The 19,863-nt window shown below is 41.5% G+C and overlaps 1 protein-coding gene across 4 annotated transcripts in view; it reads right to left on the bottom strand.

Annotated features, from left to right (window-relative positions):
* Window positions 1-2,167: 2,167 nt before the first annotated feature.
* Window positions 2,168-19,863, bottom strand: part of LOC110979349 (adenylate cyclase type 5-like) — a 102,068-nt gene continuing 84,372 nt past the window's right edge. For all 4 annotated transcript variants that reach the window (XM_022235067.2, XM_022235066.2, XM_087147846.1 and 1 more), the window contains 11 exons: window positions 16,729-16,885; window positions 16,192-16,289; window positions 15,648-15,732; window positions 13,837-13,953; window positions 12,965-13,135; window positions 11,447-11,622; window positions 10,468-10,600; window positions 9,862-10,125; window positions 9,090-9,294; window positions 7,506-7,630; window positions 2,168-6,813 (listed from right to left, as the gene is read on the bottom strand). In XM_022235067.2, the coding sequence (XP_022090759.1) occupies window positions 6,676-6,813; window positions 7,506-7,630; window positions 9,090-9,294; window positions 9,862-10,125; window positions 10,468-10,600; window positions 11,447-11,622; window positions 12,965-13,135; window positions 13,837-13,953; window positions 15,648-15,732; window positions 16,192-16,289; window positions 16,729-16,885 (1,669 nt within the window). In that variant the 3' untranslated portion in view covers window positions 2,168-6,675. The remainder of the gene's footprint in view (window positions 6,814-7,505; window positions 7,631-9,089; window positions 9,295-9,861; window positions 10,126-10,467; window positions 10,601-11,446; window positions 11,623-12,964; window positions 13,136-13,836; window positions 13,954-15,647; window positions 15,733-16,191; window positions 16,290-16,728; window positions 16,886-19,863) is intronic.

Here is a 19,863-nt window from a genome sequence, read left to right as displayed (position 1 = left end):
GAAGAATCTCATCAAGACCGTATTTTATTGTGTTTACATTGTAAGTTTGTGTAAGGGAACAGTCGCCTCACACGTCAATAGCTGCAACCTTTTCGGTGTATTAGATAAGTCAATGAGACAGCATTTCGATTAGCAGATGCAATGGGCTAAGTGATCAGACTTTTAATGAGGAAACGGTAACGGTTGAAAAAGCGTAAAAAAAAGAGGAGAAGAACGCAAACGATTGGTTACCAATAGACCCCTCCCCTGAGCAAAATGCCCTACTATTGTTGAAAGGACCAAGGTTACAAGCGACTCTACCAGACACAAATTAATCACACTGACGAGCAATTTTGTAGTGCACATGACCTGCTATGATTTTACGATATCTTTGGCATAATTGTTGAATGGAATAATGGCCACATTATTTTGCACACGTTCTGGAAACTGAAAATGTGATGACTGGGAAAACAACACGGTACCCCCAGCATGTCGTAAATTCGGCGCCATGGGTCCCAGTGCCATTTCATTGATCATAATTGTTTTTACCTATAGGGCACCTTCCTCTCAAATTTTAGCCAAGTTTAGTGAACCGGTTGGCAGCGTTAAGTCCACCGACCATGGCCAATGAACCGACACCATCAGACCAATTAGGCATTCGGGCGTGAGGGTCCATGCGCTTTCCACTCCTATATTTGATTTAAAAATGAATCTGGTTTTCAAGTGGAATGACCATGGTATCAACAGTGAAAAAAAAAGAAATGTCCTGTTTGTCCTAAAGTGGATTTGAAATAAGAACGACAGGTTTTATGTAGCGCTTATCAGGTCAAAGCGCTATTATTATTACCCTTGCTTACTGGGCCCTTGAACCATTCCAAATACCATGCAGCTCCCTGGGAAGTGAAGTATATAGCTCGATGCAACCATGCCGGCTCAAAGCAGCTATATCAACCACTATAACCACCTCTGCCCTCACAGGGCACCCAATTACTCCTGGGTGGAGAGAGGGAAATGAGTGACAAGGTGCCTTGCTCAAGGACACACGCACCATGACACCAGGCTGGATTTGAATCCAGCAACCTGCAAATAGGCTTTACCTGCCGACTACTTACTCCAATGCTCCTAACCGCGAGGCCACACGGCACGCCACAGCACGGGCGACGCTAGAGGGGGTGTCTCACCCCCATTGGTTAGTTTTGTCGGCACGGATAATGAAAAGGGAAAGGAAAGGAAAGGAAAGGAAAGGAAAGGAAAGGAAAGGAAAGGAAAGGAAAGGAAAGGAAAGGAAAGGAAAGGAAAGGGGATACAGTAATAGAGGGACCTCAGATTAGCGGTAAATTTTCGTTATTTTTTCTTTGATTTACGTGTTGAGTCATCCTGAAGGACTCTTCCACAAAAATCGTCTGCCTGAATTGTCTGAATTTAACATACTTTTATGCATTTTGTGTCTTGACTCCTTACTTTCAATCGTCTGATCGTATTAAGAATTGAAGCTGACACATACAGCCTCGTTCTCAAACGCGTAAGTGCGCAGATTGACGCTAAAAGTGTCGTATTGGGATCCCTCTACGCACTCGTTTTGCGTGACAGTCCGTCGGCAAACTTGGTAAATCCCCCCCCCCTTCAAAATGGTCTAGCGGCGCCCGTGCTCCACAGGCAAAAATTTCCGAAACAAAATCCTTTTCCTTTGTCGATTCGAAAATGCAAAACAAAAATCTGCAAAACAAGTCAGTTTTCATTTTTTTTCTCCAATTGAAAACACAAAGAAACAACTGTTTTGAACAAACCAAAATCACGCTTCACAACAGTAACCCACATTTCCCTCCAACTGCAGCACGCCTGCGCCTATATGACTTGGGTCAGCGGGAAGTCGGGCTAATTCACTGACTTTGTTTCTCCTTTAACTTAGTAAGAAATTCCTAATGGTCCTATAATCGAAGACTTGCTTGAAGGGGTCAAGTCATGCAACATTATTAGCGGATGGAAACTTTTTTCTCATTCCTCAAAACGTGTATTGAATATATAATTCCTCGTTCTCAAATAGAAACAAGAACAAACACTTTTTTGTAAAAAAACAACTGGAATTTCGAAGTTTCATTTCTCATACTGCAAAAAACAAATGAATAACACATACCTAAGAGTGCAATCAAACTCGTAACGTCAATTGAAAAAGATATTCAAAGACGAGTTCTTTTCTCTTCCATTTACTGTACATCAGTAATTTATTACAAAATAAATTAAAACACACAGATCACTTTTCCTGTTAGTCAAGCATAATTTACATATAACACTAGTTACATGAAACAAAATGCTTAAAATATGGTACAGTTTATCTACCAAAATATATCTATTGACTTGCAACTGAAAATCCCCATGCTCCCATTAAAAATATTCCTGATACAAACAAGGAAATCCGCAACACGGGTACTCCCATTAAGCTTTCTTGCATGCATATCAACTCTGATTTTCTTTAATTTAATTCAATTTCTTATTTCATGTTTCCACCGCTGGAAATACCACGTTCTTAAGAGGAATGGGGGTATTTGGAACCGAAGCGGGGTTGCTTAAACTTGGCGCTCCATCCACTGTGGTACGTTGTAGAGCGGTCACTTCTACCATGGGGGTCTACCCGGAACCGGTTGCAATCGTAACGGGACCTCTGTATAACAATAAGCCAAACTCGTACAACCAAGGTTGCAAAGTTTCACAAATGTAAAAAAACAAATTCAATGTCAGGCGCGGATCCAGGAGGTCGGAACCCCCCCCCCGACAAACAAGGGGAAAAAATGGGGAAAAACAAAACAAATAACTGAAGTAAATTTACAAACATGATAGCAATTCCGCACATTCTTCTCATGTGTACACCAATACCATTACAAACAATGTATGTCATGCAATGCTTTACCGTTATTTCCGCTATGAGGCATAAAAAAAAACCTGCGGCCTGACACCCCCCGGAAAAATTCCCGGATCCGCCCCTGCATGTATATAGCCACAGCTGATTTCTTGCGGTGGTAGGTTAAGTTTTTGCTGCTGTACAAATTGTTTTAGCCCGTTTCATCCTGAAGCTATATTGCACACAAATATAATACAACATTAGGACGCAGTACATTAAAAAGCACACATCACGTAAATCTGGACTATTTTTAAAGTCGAAATGAAGTTACAAACTGAACCACTATTTCAAAATGTCACCCGGCAGCATATAACTAATGGAACAGATTTCAAGGCGCAGATTTTTCATGTCATGATACCCTGAAACGCAAAACTGGAATCTTGAATACTGAAGTCAAAATTTGTGATTTGTTTCGAGAACAAAATAAAAATATCTGAATATATCCAAACCTCACAAGCACATTCAAATCAATGCACACATAGTATAGCAATTAACAAACTACAACCTGTTATAAACTATAATACTTATAGGCCTATAACTACATTAACATTCAACGAAAACTAATCGGTCGTGGCGGAATATTTCGGTTTCAAAATATGGCGCGTTTAAGCTACGTATATTTTGGTTTAGTACAGGATTTCTGTAAACCATTTATCGTATGTAAACGAATGCATCGATTCCAGGAAGTTGAGGCCCTGTTGAAGTATGGGATATGAATACGATATTTTGTATTCCAAATGCGATGCATCAAACCATATTTATCTGACTAAGCAGTGATAGTCCATATCGATGCATTTCGAAGGATCGATACAGGAGTCACAGTGGAATGCTCAACGAATACAATAATATTTTGTTATTGTTAAATGGTAGCACCCGCAAAACGCTATATTACAAAAAAAGGGGAAAACTATCCCCAGTGGCATACGTCCAATCGATCGGATTGCTTAATACACACATAACCTTGTCAGCTCAAAATTGTTGTGGGGTCTAAAAATCATGCTCGGCGTACAGCAATTTATATTTTTACTGACATGGAAAACAAGACTTCCTACTTTTATTTTCGTTTTTCTGTTGTTTTTTTTTTCTGGGCAAGAACAACTGAAAACATGGTTCATACAACGTGACAGCACATTTTAATACTATACGGTTTGGTATGGACTATTCAAAGATTCACTGGCAACGTACACACAAGGATTGACGTTACAATTTTCCATGATTAACTTGCTACACAATTAGAAACCATCCAGGAAGAAAATCGTCTTGTTTCTTCTCACAGTTCGTAATGGCTATTAAAAAACTATCCCGGCATTCTAAACTATACTTTCAGGATCACAATTCACCTCACTTCTTTTTTCCCTGGACACAGTCTTCACATATTATCAGCACATATTTACAATTGAAGGTTATTTACATTAGTAGCACACCACATTATTTACAATATATATTTCATTTAAACCACAAATATATACATCTACCTCAAGAAATGCAAATTTTCTCTTTTAGAGTAATATAAACTTAAAATATCAAGGTCCTAAAACAGAAATGTAAAACCATCTCTATCAGATTACTGAAAGTAATAATCTGTAATTCAAACACCTCGATTTGCATTCCTTACTAGTAATTACACTTCCTTTGGGAAAATATATATATTAATAGCACATACTAAGTACTTTGTAATCTTTAAGTACAAGGTGGTACTAGCTTGTTCAAATTGCTGCAAGATTTAAATCATGTATTGCTACTTGTCAAAGTTAAACTGGTTCACTATGCCTTTTTTGCTTTATGAACAAATACAGGTTGCACCCATTTTACTTATCAAGGAATACGTGTGCTTTATCGGACAACAGAGCGACTATTCATATTGAATTGCTTCATAATTCACACAACCCACCAGCAAGTCTTTCTGTGAAAATGAACGGCAAGCTGTAAAGTTTGAACAGAATCCAACAAATCTGGAATTTCTATGCGCAGGATTACTTCCCACTTCTTCTTCGATAATCCCTATACTTCTTTAGACACATGAAAATACTTCCCACTACTTCTTTGATATTCTTCATTTCAGGAATATTGTGTACAGTATCTGCACAGCAATACCCTCCTTTTACCAACGAAGCCTGTTTAAAGGTGTGCACTGCCAGGTACATGTATTTTATTTTGAACATTTCTATTATTTTGTTAGTTTCCTTTTCTTCTTGAACCCCCATTTAAGCCTCACAGATGTAAGACCCAAATGAATGAACTGTATCCCTGCCTCTCATGTATTTCACAAATATCTTGCTGACAAGTAGATTGCTAATTGTAGGTTTTAATAATTGGCACCGCTACGGCAAAAATAAAGTATGCTATCACAGAGGCATACATTTTTAAGCCAAAACTATTTCTCCACATTTGTTTCCATCAAGTAATCCTCGTAATTCAAAGACGTAAGCTAACTGTGTACCTTTGGTGCAAAGTTTAACATCTAAATTAAATCTAACAGTCCTCAATCCTTCACCTGTTGGAGGATTGAGGACTGTTAGGATTAATGTTGATCCATTCTTCCACCTGTATAAATTTAGTTTGCATTATCTCTGGTTTTATTCAAAGTTGACAGGCATTTAGATGGGCATGTTCAAAAGGGCTCTAGTAAAATAAAAACATCAACTATTAATTAATTAAGATTTAATATTAAGTGAATTAGCACCTGTTAAGGGGGGAAAAACACTACCTAAGACTGGTACACTGTGTGTGACTTCATAGCTCAAATACAGTGCCACAGTGAGCGAAAATACATGCATGCAATAAATGAAGCAGAATGCTTCCATGCTTCAGTATTTAGCAATATGAGGAATTCAGGGAGTGCAATGATGGATGTTTCAAAAGTATTTCAGCAATTGAAAATGTGGCAGTGCACTGCCTATTTTTAAGTGAATTCACTTGAAATGTCTTTCCACTCTATTACTCTGTGATACAATTGCCTAGGATGAATAATTTTTGCTGGAGACATCTAACTTTCGAGAAGGGTAATTACTCAAAGTTCATTTGGGAGTCCAACTTCAATTGTCTACCCAGCAGGAAAACATGTATTATGTCATATTGGCTTTCCACAGCAATACTGTTTTAATCTAGTACAGGGTTTAGTGCAAAATTCCATCATGACACAAAGCAGATCTCCTGTATCTTGGGCGGAACATCCTACATTAATTGAGCATCTATCTATAACCGATCAGTGTGTAATTCATTATTATCCCTACTCCCTGAGGCCAAGAACACTCCTGAGGTCCATCCCTTCTCCCTGAGGCCAAGAACACTCATGAGGACCACCTCAGCTCCTTGAGGAGTAGACAAGTTGATGCTGACCTTTCTGGCATAAATCTTAAGCACAATAATCCAATCTCGCAGGTGTCCATTGATACTCCAGTAAGGAGAAGAGATAAGTTGGCAAGTAGGTAAGTGGGTCACATACAACATGTAACCAGCTATTGGATTTGACCCCCCCCCCTTAGATTAGAATTTTAAAACTCTTACAATTAGGTCACAAGTCCCCATCAATCTTATACTATATGGGCAATGTGACTTGGCACTGTATGGTCAATATTACTTAGCAATGATAAAAACTTGAAAGAAAATGCTTGCGTGCAGTCTTTTGTAATATTTCCCACTGAGCCAAACAAATCCCTAATTGGGCAAGTGATTCCTACTTGGGACACGGGTGGTTAGTTGCAAAATACTGTTACACGCAACAGAGGCAAGAGGAAGAAAATAATATATATGTGAAAAAAAACACACACTTTTTAAAGACTTGCTAGATGTGGACTGCATCATCGCAAATTGATGAGGTTGGGTGTGCCTTCCAGGAAATAGGTCAGCATTTCTCCTTTGCCTTTGACTGTGATGTAGCCCCTCTCAACAACAGTGTAGCCGGCCGGCTGTAGGATGTTGGCCATGTCTTGTGTTATCTGCAACGAGTATTATAATGGATTAGCGGAGTCTTCAGCGGGTGGGCTCGGCATCATAGATGTAATGTGTTCAAGAGGCCATGACAAACTCCACACAAAAAAACAGGGACAAGTTTGAAAACTGGAATTCCAAACAGTTTGTTATACTGTGCCAAAAGCAAAAGCAAAAAAGACCCCCCCCCAAAATGCCAAATACAAAAACCTCAAAGTGAAACGGTGCCCATTCTTCCGTTAATATAGAGGATATAGATAGATATTAGATGGTTTGACAACACCTTCTCACAAACTATTATCCAGGCTACCCTGTTCCCACTGTCACTGAGAAAGTTTATGTGCCTAAGCAAAATAATCCATTTGAGAAAAGTAGACGCAAGGAGTGCTCCCTTGTTTTCAACCTTCGGAAAAATCTACCGTAAAAGGCTTCATAAAATCTCTGGCTGGCTGACCCAAACGAATTTGGCAGCGGAGTGGATAAGATGAATCGTATGACCAACCAAAGGTTGTGGGCTTAGCTAACACCACACTGAGCTTCAGTAGACATTTCTTGCGAGCTCTCAAAAAGCAACGAGCTGACACAGCTGATTGTACAGATTTAAAAAGGGTAAAGTCCTTCTTTAAAATCCTGTGTCGTCTCTGTCGTCTGTCCTCCTTAATTCCCCGTCCATGTCCTTTCGCTGGTCAATGCCACCCACCTGTATTTTATCCGGGACGCCAGTGCTGTCCATGCGGCTGGCAACGTTGACCGTGTTTCCCCAGATGTCATACTGTGGCTTACGGGCACCGATGACCCCCGAGACTACCGGTCCTACATTCAGACCTAGGATGGAGGGGGGGGTTCAAACATAGAGATGACGTTGTAACAAATCCCAGCTGCCACGACAGGTTGTTTTCGAGAATGGAGGGGATTCACAGGACTAGACATACCAACAAGTGTTCATCTTGAACATGAGTTAAAGGTAAGTTGCCTATGTACACTGCCCTTCATGTTATTATCCACTCTTTGTTGCTTACAAGCATCAGCTTATAGAAAGGAATCTGACAGCCACTTAGTGAACACATAAAAAATTCCAACTTTAATCGCATGTGCCCAAAACCATTCCGAGTCCTTGAATAATTTGAATACCATTTGACATGTGGATAAAGACTTTCCTGACAAAGTTGAAATTTATCTCTATGACTGACAATGAGTTTTTATCTCAAAGGCTTTAGAATGTTCGAATTTAAAATGTAGAAACGTTCAAGCACTTGCAAAGAACTATGGATAGACGGATGATAAACTGAAGGGTATAATGATGTTGGATGTTGACTGTAAATCATGAGGCAATTGGTAGAGTGTTGTTAATGTGAATTGCTTCTGGGAGGGATTTATGGACATCCTGGATTCAACTCCATCTTTGGTTTCAGGCTTTACTTTCATGAATGTAATCCCCTGATTGGAGACTCTCCAGCATAATTCCCTGCTGCGGTTCAATTTTCTGCAGCGGAAATGTCAAGCAGCCTCTAATGAGTTGGGAGTTTGGACCGTTTCAAACTAGTTCCATTTAAACCGGTAACATTTAAGTCAGACCTACTAAGTTGCACACCCCCAGCATGTGTCTCCTATGCCTCAGAGTTTATTCACACCCTCACAAGCTGGGCAAACCGTATCACAAGCCTAAAGTCCAGTTCATACCTCAGGCGAAAGCGAATACGAAGTGAATTTGTCAGGGAAACGGCACACGTCACAATGGAACTTTAATTGTTGACGTCATGAAATTCACTTTGCATTCGCTTTTGCATAAAGTATGAATCGGGCTTTAGGCCTAGTGTTCTAAAAAAAAAATCACATTCTTGCCTGAAACTAAAAACAGGCTTTATGTTTCAGGCTTTCGGTCTGTGTGTTTTGGCGACCTAGTGTGGTTCTGAGTGAATACAGAAAAGTGCGAGTGCATGATGTCGGAAGCATGGTTCTTGTGTTGGTCACAAAACCAGGTTCGAAAAGACAACACTCTGGGACTAGTACAGCAGTCTATGAGGCTGTGAGGTACGCATTAGTCAAATTCAAACTCGGATCAGTGGCGCATGCATATGCAGTTTTGTAGAATGCGTTCAAGGTGACAGTGGAAATTCAGTCAAACCTTTAGTATCACACTCCCAAGTAATGTCTGTACTTGGCATCTCTGTAAAATCTTATCATGGCTAAGGGAGACAGAGCCAAAGATGGAAACAATGCTGCAATTTGGACACAGGCCCAGCTGCAAGACAAGCATCTCTGTGCTCTGGTGAACCACACTCACCCACTCTCATCTTGAAGCTGTTGAAGGAGTGCTCGTTGACGTAACGGAGCTGGGCCAGCAGGTGGAACGCCAGATCGGCCAGGGCAATGATGTGGGTGTTCCCTTCCCTGTCGAAGGTCTCCTCCGTCAGCCCCGAGGCTGCCATGTAGGTGCTGCCGATCGTCTTGATCTTCTCGATTTGATAGAACCTCTCATCACCAATGATCTAGAGGATGGAACGTGAACAAAAAAGGTTTGACAAAGACAACATGAAATCATGAAAATTGCAGCCAGGATGCAAAAGTTAACCTGTGCCTGAGCAAATACCTTGAAGCGTACGTCATATTTTCTGTAATACAAACTTTAGTTTCAGGACTTCAAAACTGAGAGACTCTACGACTAACGTCACTAGTTTTCATGATTGATGACTTTATTTGCTAACTTTCTGTACATGGGGCCCATTCAAGTTGTACCCTATTTTAGATAATGGTAGGGAACATTCTGGGATGTGAAAGTAGGGTTATTTTGAGGGCTGCTTTTGTTTTGAGGGCAACTTCTGAACTTTTAAAATACCCAAATTTTTTTGACTTAATAATTAGTCCCATAATCTACTGGAAACATTGGACTAATCATTTATTTTTCAATTTGGTCTATTTGAACTTAGCCTGATTTATTATTATTTACTTGTTCACAACTTGACCACCTAGTTTACCATCAATCTATGTGCTAAAGTATTTTCCCGAAATTAAATCAAGTAAAATCCTATCAAATCAACATTCGTTTTGATTCTGACCTCATCAAAATCATGCAGGATTTCGTTCAGGAGTCTCAAGCACTCCACGCCCTCGTTGTTGGCCTCCAGCTCCACATAGAAGTCAGAGAAGTTGGTGATGCTGGCGAACATGACAGCCACAAAGTCGTTGGCCCGGTAGTAAAGGTCCATGTCCCTGGCGTTGTTCTTGAGGAAGTGCTCGGCTACGAAGGAGGGCAGGATGTTGTTGAGCAGGCGCTTGTTGTAGGCTTGCAGGTTGGCCATCTCGTCCTTCTCTTCCGTCGCCTTGGAAACAGATAAATGTGAAACAGGAAAGGGTGATCGGAACATCTGGGGTGACAACGGACAACTGTCAACATGGTCAGTACGCCAATGCTGACTTAAGCAATACAAGGTTGCTCTGTTTTCTCTGTTTGAAAGAACAATCAAATCATTCATTGTTTCAGTGACTGCAGTACCTACTGTTTTACAAACTCGCATGCAAGCCAATCCTCATGAAGTTGGTTATGCCTGCACAAGTTTCTGTGGCAGAAATGGAGCAACACAAAAGCTGATAGTTCTTAAGGAACTGTACAAAAACTGAAGCCCGACAGCCATAAAGCCGAAATTTGAGTACAAGCCCTTTACTTGCAGCTTCCAGAGGAAGTCAAGTCTGGCCGTGGACTCCACTTGCAGGCCATGTATCCACAGGGCAACGATGTAGACCAGGATAAGGACCGGACCGGTGATCCTCATAGAGACGTAGGTTGCACTGTCCAAACTGAAGGTAAGAGATGAAAATGTCAGAGTAGATTAAGGATAAAAACTGTGCAAACCCACAATACGGCATCTTTCAAATCTCATGCAAAGAAAACAGCATTCCACATGGCTTAGTGCGCTTAAACGCTTTTGTAGCTCCTTTCATTTTTCTGTCACTACGATATCTACTGAACATTGTGAGCCTTTCATTTGGCATCCTAAATGCAAATCATCAACATGCACAAGCAAAGAGGATATTGCAACCTCCCTAAAAAATACCCATAACAATGATAAACCGGGCAAAGCTGATGCATCGCTGCAAAGGGCACTGTAAAGGGATAAACCACGGAAGCAACATCTGGCACAGAAAGCTTCCAATCCAAACCAACAACAGCCTCATCGACACTTCAGGCACCGAACAAAATGGCTCATTCTTTAGCATTCATCCCCCTGACTCATACACAGTCACGATCGACAGCCAAACTCTCACTGGTCAATTCATCATCATGTGCAAGTTAATAGCTTTTGCTGTTTCTGGGCAAGCCCGCAAGGATCCACGTACGAGTCAATACTGGACTGTTGCATGGGTGGAGTATACGCATGAGTGACCATAGCCCTCGCTATGCTGGATGTGCGCTTCATATGAACAGATGATGGCATACATGCATGCTGCCTTTCCCTTACTTCTGAAAGCCAACTGAATATGTCTGAGGTAGGGTAAAACAAATTGGATAGCCAATTTTAGCGTCCTGAGGTACAGGAAGTTGACAAACTAGTTCCAGAGGCAAAGTCTGTAAACGTCAAATACCTATCTGTATGGACTATCTACCCTGTGACTGGTTACGTCTGGGTACTGTCCGCCACCTACCCAATGTGCGCTTCGTGCAACAGGTCGCTGTTGGTGAAGAGGTTGACCTGGGCTGTCTGGATGATGGCCGTGAACACCCCACCGATGAGAAACAACAGACAGAGCTTGGTCATGCTGCCCAGCTGCTGAAACACGGCGCAGCTAATCATGACCAGCATCACGCAGAAGACAAAGTACTGTATGGAGGGAGAGATGGATGTGCTCATCAGCCAGAAATCTATGAAGTGCTCCTACACATTGTAATCATTCATTAATTTGTTCTTTTGGTTTTTAATCAATATTGAGAATATTGCCTTTGTGCGTTTGAGCCCTTGGCCAGCTCAGGAGAATGGACACTTGAAATGCCCAAACCGAAGGAGCAAGACATTATCAGTGTCACTTCTCTTGCGCCTGTCTTCATTTAAGATCGGCCGAGCACATTTTTATTTCCATTCCTAAATATCTTTTGACTTCTGAAATTAAAACAAATTTTAAGAATTACAAATTTCCAATGATTTTGTGTGACTATTTTTATTTCATGTTTTTTTAAACACCCCTCTAGCCATGTTACAATGTGTTCCTCTTGTGAGTACATGTAGCGGTAACCAAATCAACCCTTTAACCCCTTGACGACGGGAATTTCTTTCTGAAAGCCGACTCCAAGAATTCCAGCCTCGCTTGGCCACGAAGGCCACCTGCCAAACTGCAAATTCTCAGTTTGTGGCCCCGCGTGCTCTGCACGCCTTGAATTACATGGTGAAAAGGCTGATTGTTCGGTGGCATGCGGCTCCACTCATATTTCCACATCTCCGTTGCCTCTTTTCAAAGTGGGGACTATTGTGAAGCTGGTGATTAGGATGCAAATTCGGTCTTTTCATTTCTGGGCTACACACAAAGGCCAATTACCATACATAATGTACAAGAGCCAGGGTCTCCCTTCTTTCACCGTGTTTGCTCGAGCGTGGGCTGAGAATAATAGCTGAATAGTGGGCTGAGGATCTCAATTTTTACACCGTGTCTTGCCATGTCCCGGCGTGAAGGGGTTAAAACTGGCCATGTGATGGGCTCCTGACCAATAGGAATGGCTACACTGTCTTAGGTATTTTTGAAATGTTACATAAGCATGAACTTGTTTATGCTGGACAATTTACCTTGGTGTCCGTGGAAAACTGCCAATCAAACGGAGGTTTATTATCATAATAAATGCAATAAATACATATTAGAGTGAAACTGAATTGGAAGCATTGTACAAACTTTGCCTTGTTCAACCTTTGTGAATTTTACACCAAAGGACCAAGGTTTCCAATTCTATCAAGAGTGCACTCCTATGTTTAATGTAGACACTGTGATGGCTGTTTCATTTTTAAAAATGGAAAAAACACCACCAAAAAATTGTCTTTTCATAGCTGTGATTCTGGAAATCTGTGTCCAAATCTCAAGTCCTCTCTATTCCTTCCTCAGCACCCCCCCTATAAAATCAGTCCAAAAATGATCCTTTGCAGTGATCAAATTTCTTGGCTTTTCCTTGCTTCAATTCACCTGTGGAAAGTGGCAGGCTGGTCGGTCCCCCTGGCAATTGCTGTTCAAGTTGTTCTCCTCCCCCAGCGTCTGACTGCTGGCGTACACTTCCTCCTTGCCAACATCGGACTCCGAGACGTTGCTGTCTGCGGCGGCCAGACAAGCACGGAGGTCCGTCGTGTCGTAAGCAAACTGATGGGGAGAACGGACGGAGTTGGATGAATCAGCTGATCAAATACTCCTTTACTGCCAACAACAATCTGACACTACACCTCAGTGTAGGCAGAGTGGTATTCCACACACTCCAGTAGCTTCAATAAACAGCAGCCTATCATTATGAGCCTTGTTTAAACTGTAATACAATACCGAGGTCCTGGCTATAAAAGTGAATTACTGTGGTAGGCAGTGCATGTATAACAAGGCTATGCAGTATTCAATAATGAACCGTGGTGATCAAGAGTGATAAAAGGGTATCAATACTAACTTTTGATAGTCTATAGTGCCATCATAACAATCACTCCAAACAAAGTACCGGGACGCAAAACTCACAACAGATAAAGCAGGTCATGAGGCGTAACTGCAAAACATCAACGAACTGGAAAGCTATGCAGATATTTACAAGATACGACATGGATCACAGACGCAAACCTGCTGCAGTCTTACTCCACAGTGTTTCAGGCTGTAAGACTTTTTTCTAATCTGTTCAATATTACATACGACAAAACAAGAGTGCTTGTAACTTTCATAATGGTCAGACAGGGGCATCAGCATGACCTGCAAATGAGATGGATGCCACTGCGGATGGGGTTTCTAAGGCTGGTCAGTATATCAGTCTATACACTGAAACCTCCTTGGCCAAAGCAGTACCAGCCTTCTACCACTCTGTCACTCACCATGGAGCAGAATGAGGCAACAAAGATGATAATGACTGTGCAGACGGCGATGACTGAGCTCAGACTCCTGCTCTCCAGAATGCCATGGGATATCCTGGCAAAGCGATCTGGTATACACTGTTGGGGGTAGACAGGAAAACATGAAGGGACAAAAATGAAACGTTAACTTTTATAGACGACATGCAGAAGTGCTTCCTTGGGCAAGTTCCATTATCGCCAATTTGTTAACCACTGGTCGATTTTGCCTGGTACCTGGTATGTATTTCATGTACAGTTTACCAGTCAAGATAAACCATTGGTTGACAATTTGTCGCTGATCAAACTTGCATCTGAATCAGTGCACAAGGCAGACATGGCAATTACTGAGTGTATGATGCCCACACTATGGGTATGTGCACATTCAAATGAAAATCAGTTGTGCGTAATTTGCGCCTTGCATGCAGGAACCAGTTGGACCTACCAGTCAACTTAGAACTGCATGGGGACTTTGCTGTGTCCTGATGATGTTTTGTGTTACAACAACAACTGTCACACAATATGTGTGTGGTCCCTGAAGCTACAGACAAGTGTATGTGAACATATATTGTGTCCTTTACACTGGACGTCTCATGAATGGTCAAAAAAGCCATCTGTGTACTGCTCCGGAACTGAGGTCAAAAGTGCCACTTAACACTTTCAAGGACAATGCCATGCTCACTCCTACACAAGCGTGAGCATGTGATGCGCTCATTCAACTCGTGTGAGTAGACAGCCCAGAATAACTCAACATCTCCAGCGGAACTGACAAACCAGTTTTCGCCCACTAGTTCAAATGCAACATCCTCCTTATACTTTCCTCTGCATAGTATTCTTGGCTAAGGTAAAAATGCCTGAAGGGGATTCTGTAAAAAAAAAAAAAAAAACCACTCCTCTGACTATTTCCAGAAGAGTTGATGACAGGAAACGAACCGAGCACAACCTCAATCTCTTGTGTATCAGTTCTTGAAACTTCGAACTCTACATGTATGAGAGTGCCTCCAGGACTATTCTCTGCTCAAACAGCTTGGCAGGGGCCCTGGAAATCAAGGCTTTCTAATAAATAAAAAGGCCAGCCAGGGTGCAAGCACAATGCTCACTCGACTCTCTATTCCAGCTGGGAAAACACTAGAAAGGAAGTGATCTTTTCACAAGGACTGCTGCAAATGCAATGGGGATCTTTACTAGTTTCGACATGCCCACATGACCCTGAAAGTGCATGCTTTCTAAAACTGAAACTCAAATGTACTGCTCTTATGAACTACCAACTTCTTGAATGCAAAGGGACAAAAGGTTAACACCGTCCTCTGAAATGCAGAAGTACTGATGAAACCTGCCCTCTGACTGTATTTAAACTTTAGAGATGTGCCAAGTATATGGTTTCTTTTTGAGTACCAGATGTAAACAGAATTGTCACTGTACAGCTGGAATTTGAGGCGGTTTAATCCAATCCCAACTCAGCGGGGAGGAAGTGAAAGATCCTGACTTTTCGAGATTGGAAAGGGGGGGGGGTTTACATACTTAAGTATACACTCTTCACTTTCTCTGTTTGCTCTGCTAGCAACACTGAGGCAAGGATAAACATTAAGGTGAAGCAGGTTTGGGTTATAAGAAAGAATTTGGGCTCTGAAGGTCGTTAATCTCTTCAGCCCCCGCCTGCCTCCCCCAAAGGTTCCCTGCTCAGACTCTGGTTGCTATGCTTGAATATTCCTCCGCGTATCTGAACCTGGTAGACTCTGCAGCCCGAGCAAAGTAGTGCAAATACTTTACAACGGAAATGGAAAAGTAGTACTCACAAAGCACTTTTCTGCGAGGACGATGAAGAGCGTGAAGGCGAGGAGGACCACCGTGCTGAGAAAGACTGCAAGCATCACCATGGTCCTGGCAAACACAAAATCACGAAAAGTTCAACAAAAAATCCATCGTGATACTGCCCTCTTAGTTGCTTATGATTGGGAACAAACATACTGCATCAGGATTAACTGAAGGATAAAATATATCAGTTTATTAGCGTAAGTTCCTCGTACAATGTGGGCGTAGCAAATGTGCAACTGATCTCAGCATGCAAAAAAACATAATAAATTCAGAACAAAAGTTGGTTTTCAGTCGAGTAACATACATATATGTTCTATGGCACGAGCGCGTATGCCCCATCACCAATGACTAATAGTGGTTTGAGGGCACTCCCTTGGTGCAACATGTAGGTATGCGTTTTTGCCCGTCCACATCACACACACTGAAGGGCCACAAATTCCTCTTACCTACTGCACATTTAGGTCAAGAACTAAGACAACTCGTGAGGAAACCGCTGTGCCCTTGCTCAAAATAATAGGTACTCACTTTGGAAAAATGAAGAGCTGTATTATGCAGATGAAGAGCAGAACAAGGAATGCAAACACCATGTAGGAGCTGAACATGTGATCCCTCACCTTAGAATACTGTGGACAAAAGCAAAGTCTTATACTTTAATCAGGATTGGGATCAATTCGTACGACAGAGCTCAATCCCTTTTCAAGCACCATACGTTTGATACATGGAGGTAGTGTATCAGGGGCGGATCCATTTGATTGATTTGCCGAAATCGTTGGTGTTTGACGTGTACATTGAAAAATGTGAATTCCTTATGATGTGGCAAATTTCTTAGGGAGCTGGTCCGGGGCCCTGTGAATGGCAAGGACCGTTGGAATTCCAAATGCTCTGTGGCAGAATCTACTGATTCCAGGAAACAAATTCTGCATGAAAAACAAATATGAATTTTTTACTCTTTAATTTATCTGATGCCAGAAGAGCGGGGGGGTAGGTACCATACTGACCCTGTCCCTTTTAATTGTATTCTCGAGGCATTCACATTTCATCGGGAAAAAGCTTCTCACAAACCTTCTCTTCTAACTCTGGCTTGCGGAATGTCAGCGTCAGTCGCTTGACGTGCTCAGACCGCAGCCTGTCAATGCTACGGGCATCAATGGCGCGACCCAAGAATTCGTTGACCTCCTCATCTGGATCGGCGGCTCTTTTCATGTCCTGCAGGCCCAGTCTAGATAATGAAGAAGAACGGCGGAAAAACTAAGCACCAGGAGTAAGTTCATTAACTACAGTTCATAACTTACACTGTAGTAGTGCACTATCGTTCAGTTTGATGGTTGGAATAAAATCATTGAGTTGAGCGCAAGAGTCTTCTTTTATGCTTGAGTCCAACATCAAAGAACACGCTACAAAAAATGCTTAACTGAGGTCAACTTAATTTATATTCTTAGAATTTACCATCAACAACTTTTGTTCTTTGAGGAGGGTTGCGCCCACAGTTGATTGTTAGTTTGGGGTTGACTATCCAAGTTTGTATTATCAAAAAATCAACTGAAACCAACTGGAAATCATAGAACAATGGTTAAATCCAGGCACACAGTCACTACACACTCCAGGAGGCCCTGAGCAATCAAACCAGGGAAACATCCATTATTCAAAATAACTGACTCTTCATGTTTTTTACTTTTGATTTAGTAATAGTTGACACAAAGTCCTACTGACATTAGCGGGGTATCTTGAGTGTACAACAACCACACGCCTGGACTCATCTATTTCCTGTACAATAAACTTTGGCATGCCTTCCATCAGAAATCTTCCTCTGTTCAGCGAGTTGATACATTTTGGCTATCGCACACCAGGGGCCAATTTCACAGAGCTGCTTAACCGCAAAATTTGCTTAAGCACAAAAAAATCTTGCTTATAAAACAAAGGTTACCAGATTGTCATGCTTACCAAAAGACAGGTGAATACCATTTCAAAACAATACACATCACATTGAGTTTTGGCTGGTAACCTGATTTGTCAAGCAAGTTTTTTTATCACACTTTAGCAAACTTTGTGCTTAAATTGGCCCCAGCTTGTGTATACCACTGGCAAACAAGTATTACAACTGGTTCTCATGGACAGGCCAGATAGCACCCTCACCAAAACTATTCACACAGATACAAAGTGGTTTACGTGTACAGGTACATGTGGGGAAAGACGTGTACTGCATGAATACGAAGAAGATGTGCATTGGAATGGTGTGTATCATGACAAAAACATTGAAAAGTAGGAGGGTTAATTGGTTCAAATCATTTAAATGAGTTTGAACTGGTGATTTCTATAGCCGAGTTGGATTGAACTTTTTCCAGAAAAGTTAAGAACCTGGAACTGATACAAATGCATGTACATGTAGTTAGTAAAATGTATTGGATATAGATAATGCTATAAATAGTGCTATGTTTCTTGTACAGCCTTCTCAATGTATTTGTGTCCTTGTTGGACAGTCTGCTGAATCTGACACAATTCTAACGAATCCTACACAATCCCAATGAATCCTACACAATCCCAACGAATCCTACACCATCCTTCAGTTAATGACAGCAGGGTCTTCTGATCTCTGCTCACAGATCTATCAGGTCAGATGGAAGTTGCCCGAGGTTGGCGTTTGTTAGATCTGGCAGGGTTAACGTTAGTACACAGTGATGCCTCAAGACAGTGCCCTGATAAATGTCAACAATTCACAGGAGTTTACACGAAGACACACACAGATAAACGCGTGTAGTCAGTAACTGCAGAATTACTGGGTTTGCACCTTATGACTGCAAACGGAAAAACTACCATACAGGTACACGTACCATCTATGTTCATGTAGCATGGGCTCCATGCACTAACCATGTGATGTCATTAGGTTTGTCAATGCCATTTCTTTTGAGTACCAATGCTGAAGTACACTGTACATACATGTACTGGTACTCTATGGTTTGTGCACATTCAGCTGAAATGATTCACAGCTTGCAATCCATGTGAGCTATGCTTGTTTTGATTTGAAGCCTTTGAACCTAGCCATATCATACTCAATTGCACATCAATCACCTGCTACACTGTATGTAATTACAATTCCATTTACATGTACAACTAAGGTTGAGAGTAACTATGGACCAACAGTCCCTAATTTGCTTGTGTAATATAGGCCCTGACATAATTATATCCAGACGGTACGACTCCTGATAGGCTGGAGATGATGTATATGACTTCCATAAATATGCCATCTGGCTCTCATGATTAAATTAAAGAGACTAGTCTCCAACAGTTTGTGCATGGAACCCACAGGCTTGTTAATCTGAATCCTTGAATTCATAACAGTGAAAGCTGATACTTTAATACCCACATCATGGAATGATATTCCTGCAGAATGGGACTGTATCCAACACGGTATCTGAAACCACAATCAAATCATGCCTATGGTTTATTAATAATGTTTAAACTTGCGGCATGATGAAGATCAATGCCCTCCTGCTCAAGTTGATTACAAACATGATAAAGAGAGAACTACTGTCCTCTAGAAAATAACCAAGAAACTATATACATGTAATTATGTACAGTGTGTGTGCATGTATGTGTTCTGTTAAGAGCACATAACCTTCATGCATTCAAGAGGCATGGCTAATCTGGCTGCCTACAGGGATACCCGTTTTCAGGCAAACTCCTGAGGCTTTTGCATTAAAACTGTTGGGCTAATTTCCAACCTACATGAAGACAACATATAAACAGGGTTCTGAGGCCTTATTTTTAGGCTCAGGGCAAGAAGTTAACTTGCTCTCGTGTACATGTACATGTACAGTACCTGCATTTTTAGATTTTTTAAAGTTGATCTATTAATTATTTGCAGTGATATTTGAAGTGATTATTTGAATTTATGTGAAGTTCAGTTCATAAGCCTATGACCAAACAGAATCGACTGTAACGTTGACAACAAACTACAGCTACATGTACATGTCATATCCTTGCAAAACATAGCTGTCTGCATCACTTGTACAGGTATCATTCCAGTACCTCCAGCCTCAATCTGTCTACACGCCACATAGCCTCATACCCCCTCCCTCCTGTGGAGAAGGGCAAGCCAGACCCTTGTCAGCAGATCTCCCTTCTCCTCAAGGCAACAGTGCAGCTGCTCCCCTCGTTAGTTTCCTATCCTCCCCAACATAGTATCCCTTCCCCCCCATG

This window comes from Acanthaster planci, linkage group LG17, assembly GCF_054643075.1.
Source record: "Acanthaster planci isolate LZ-2023a linkage group LG17, COTS_SCS, whole genome shotgun sequence".
Taxonomy (NCBI): Eukaryota; Metazoa; Echinodermata; class Asteroidea; order Valvatida; family Acanthasteridae; genus Acanthaster; species Acanthaster planci.
Note: the sequence above shows the minus strand (reverse complement) of the source record. Positions and strands in the feature narration are given on the sequence as shown.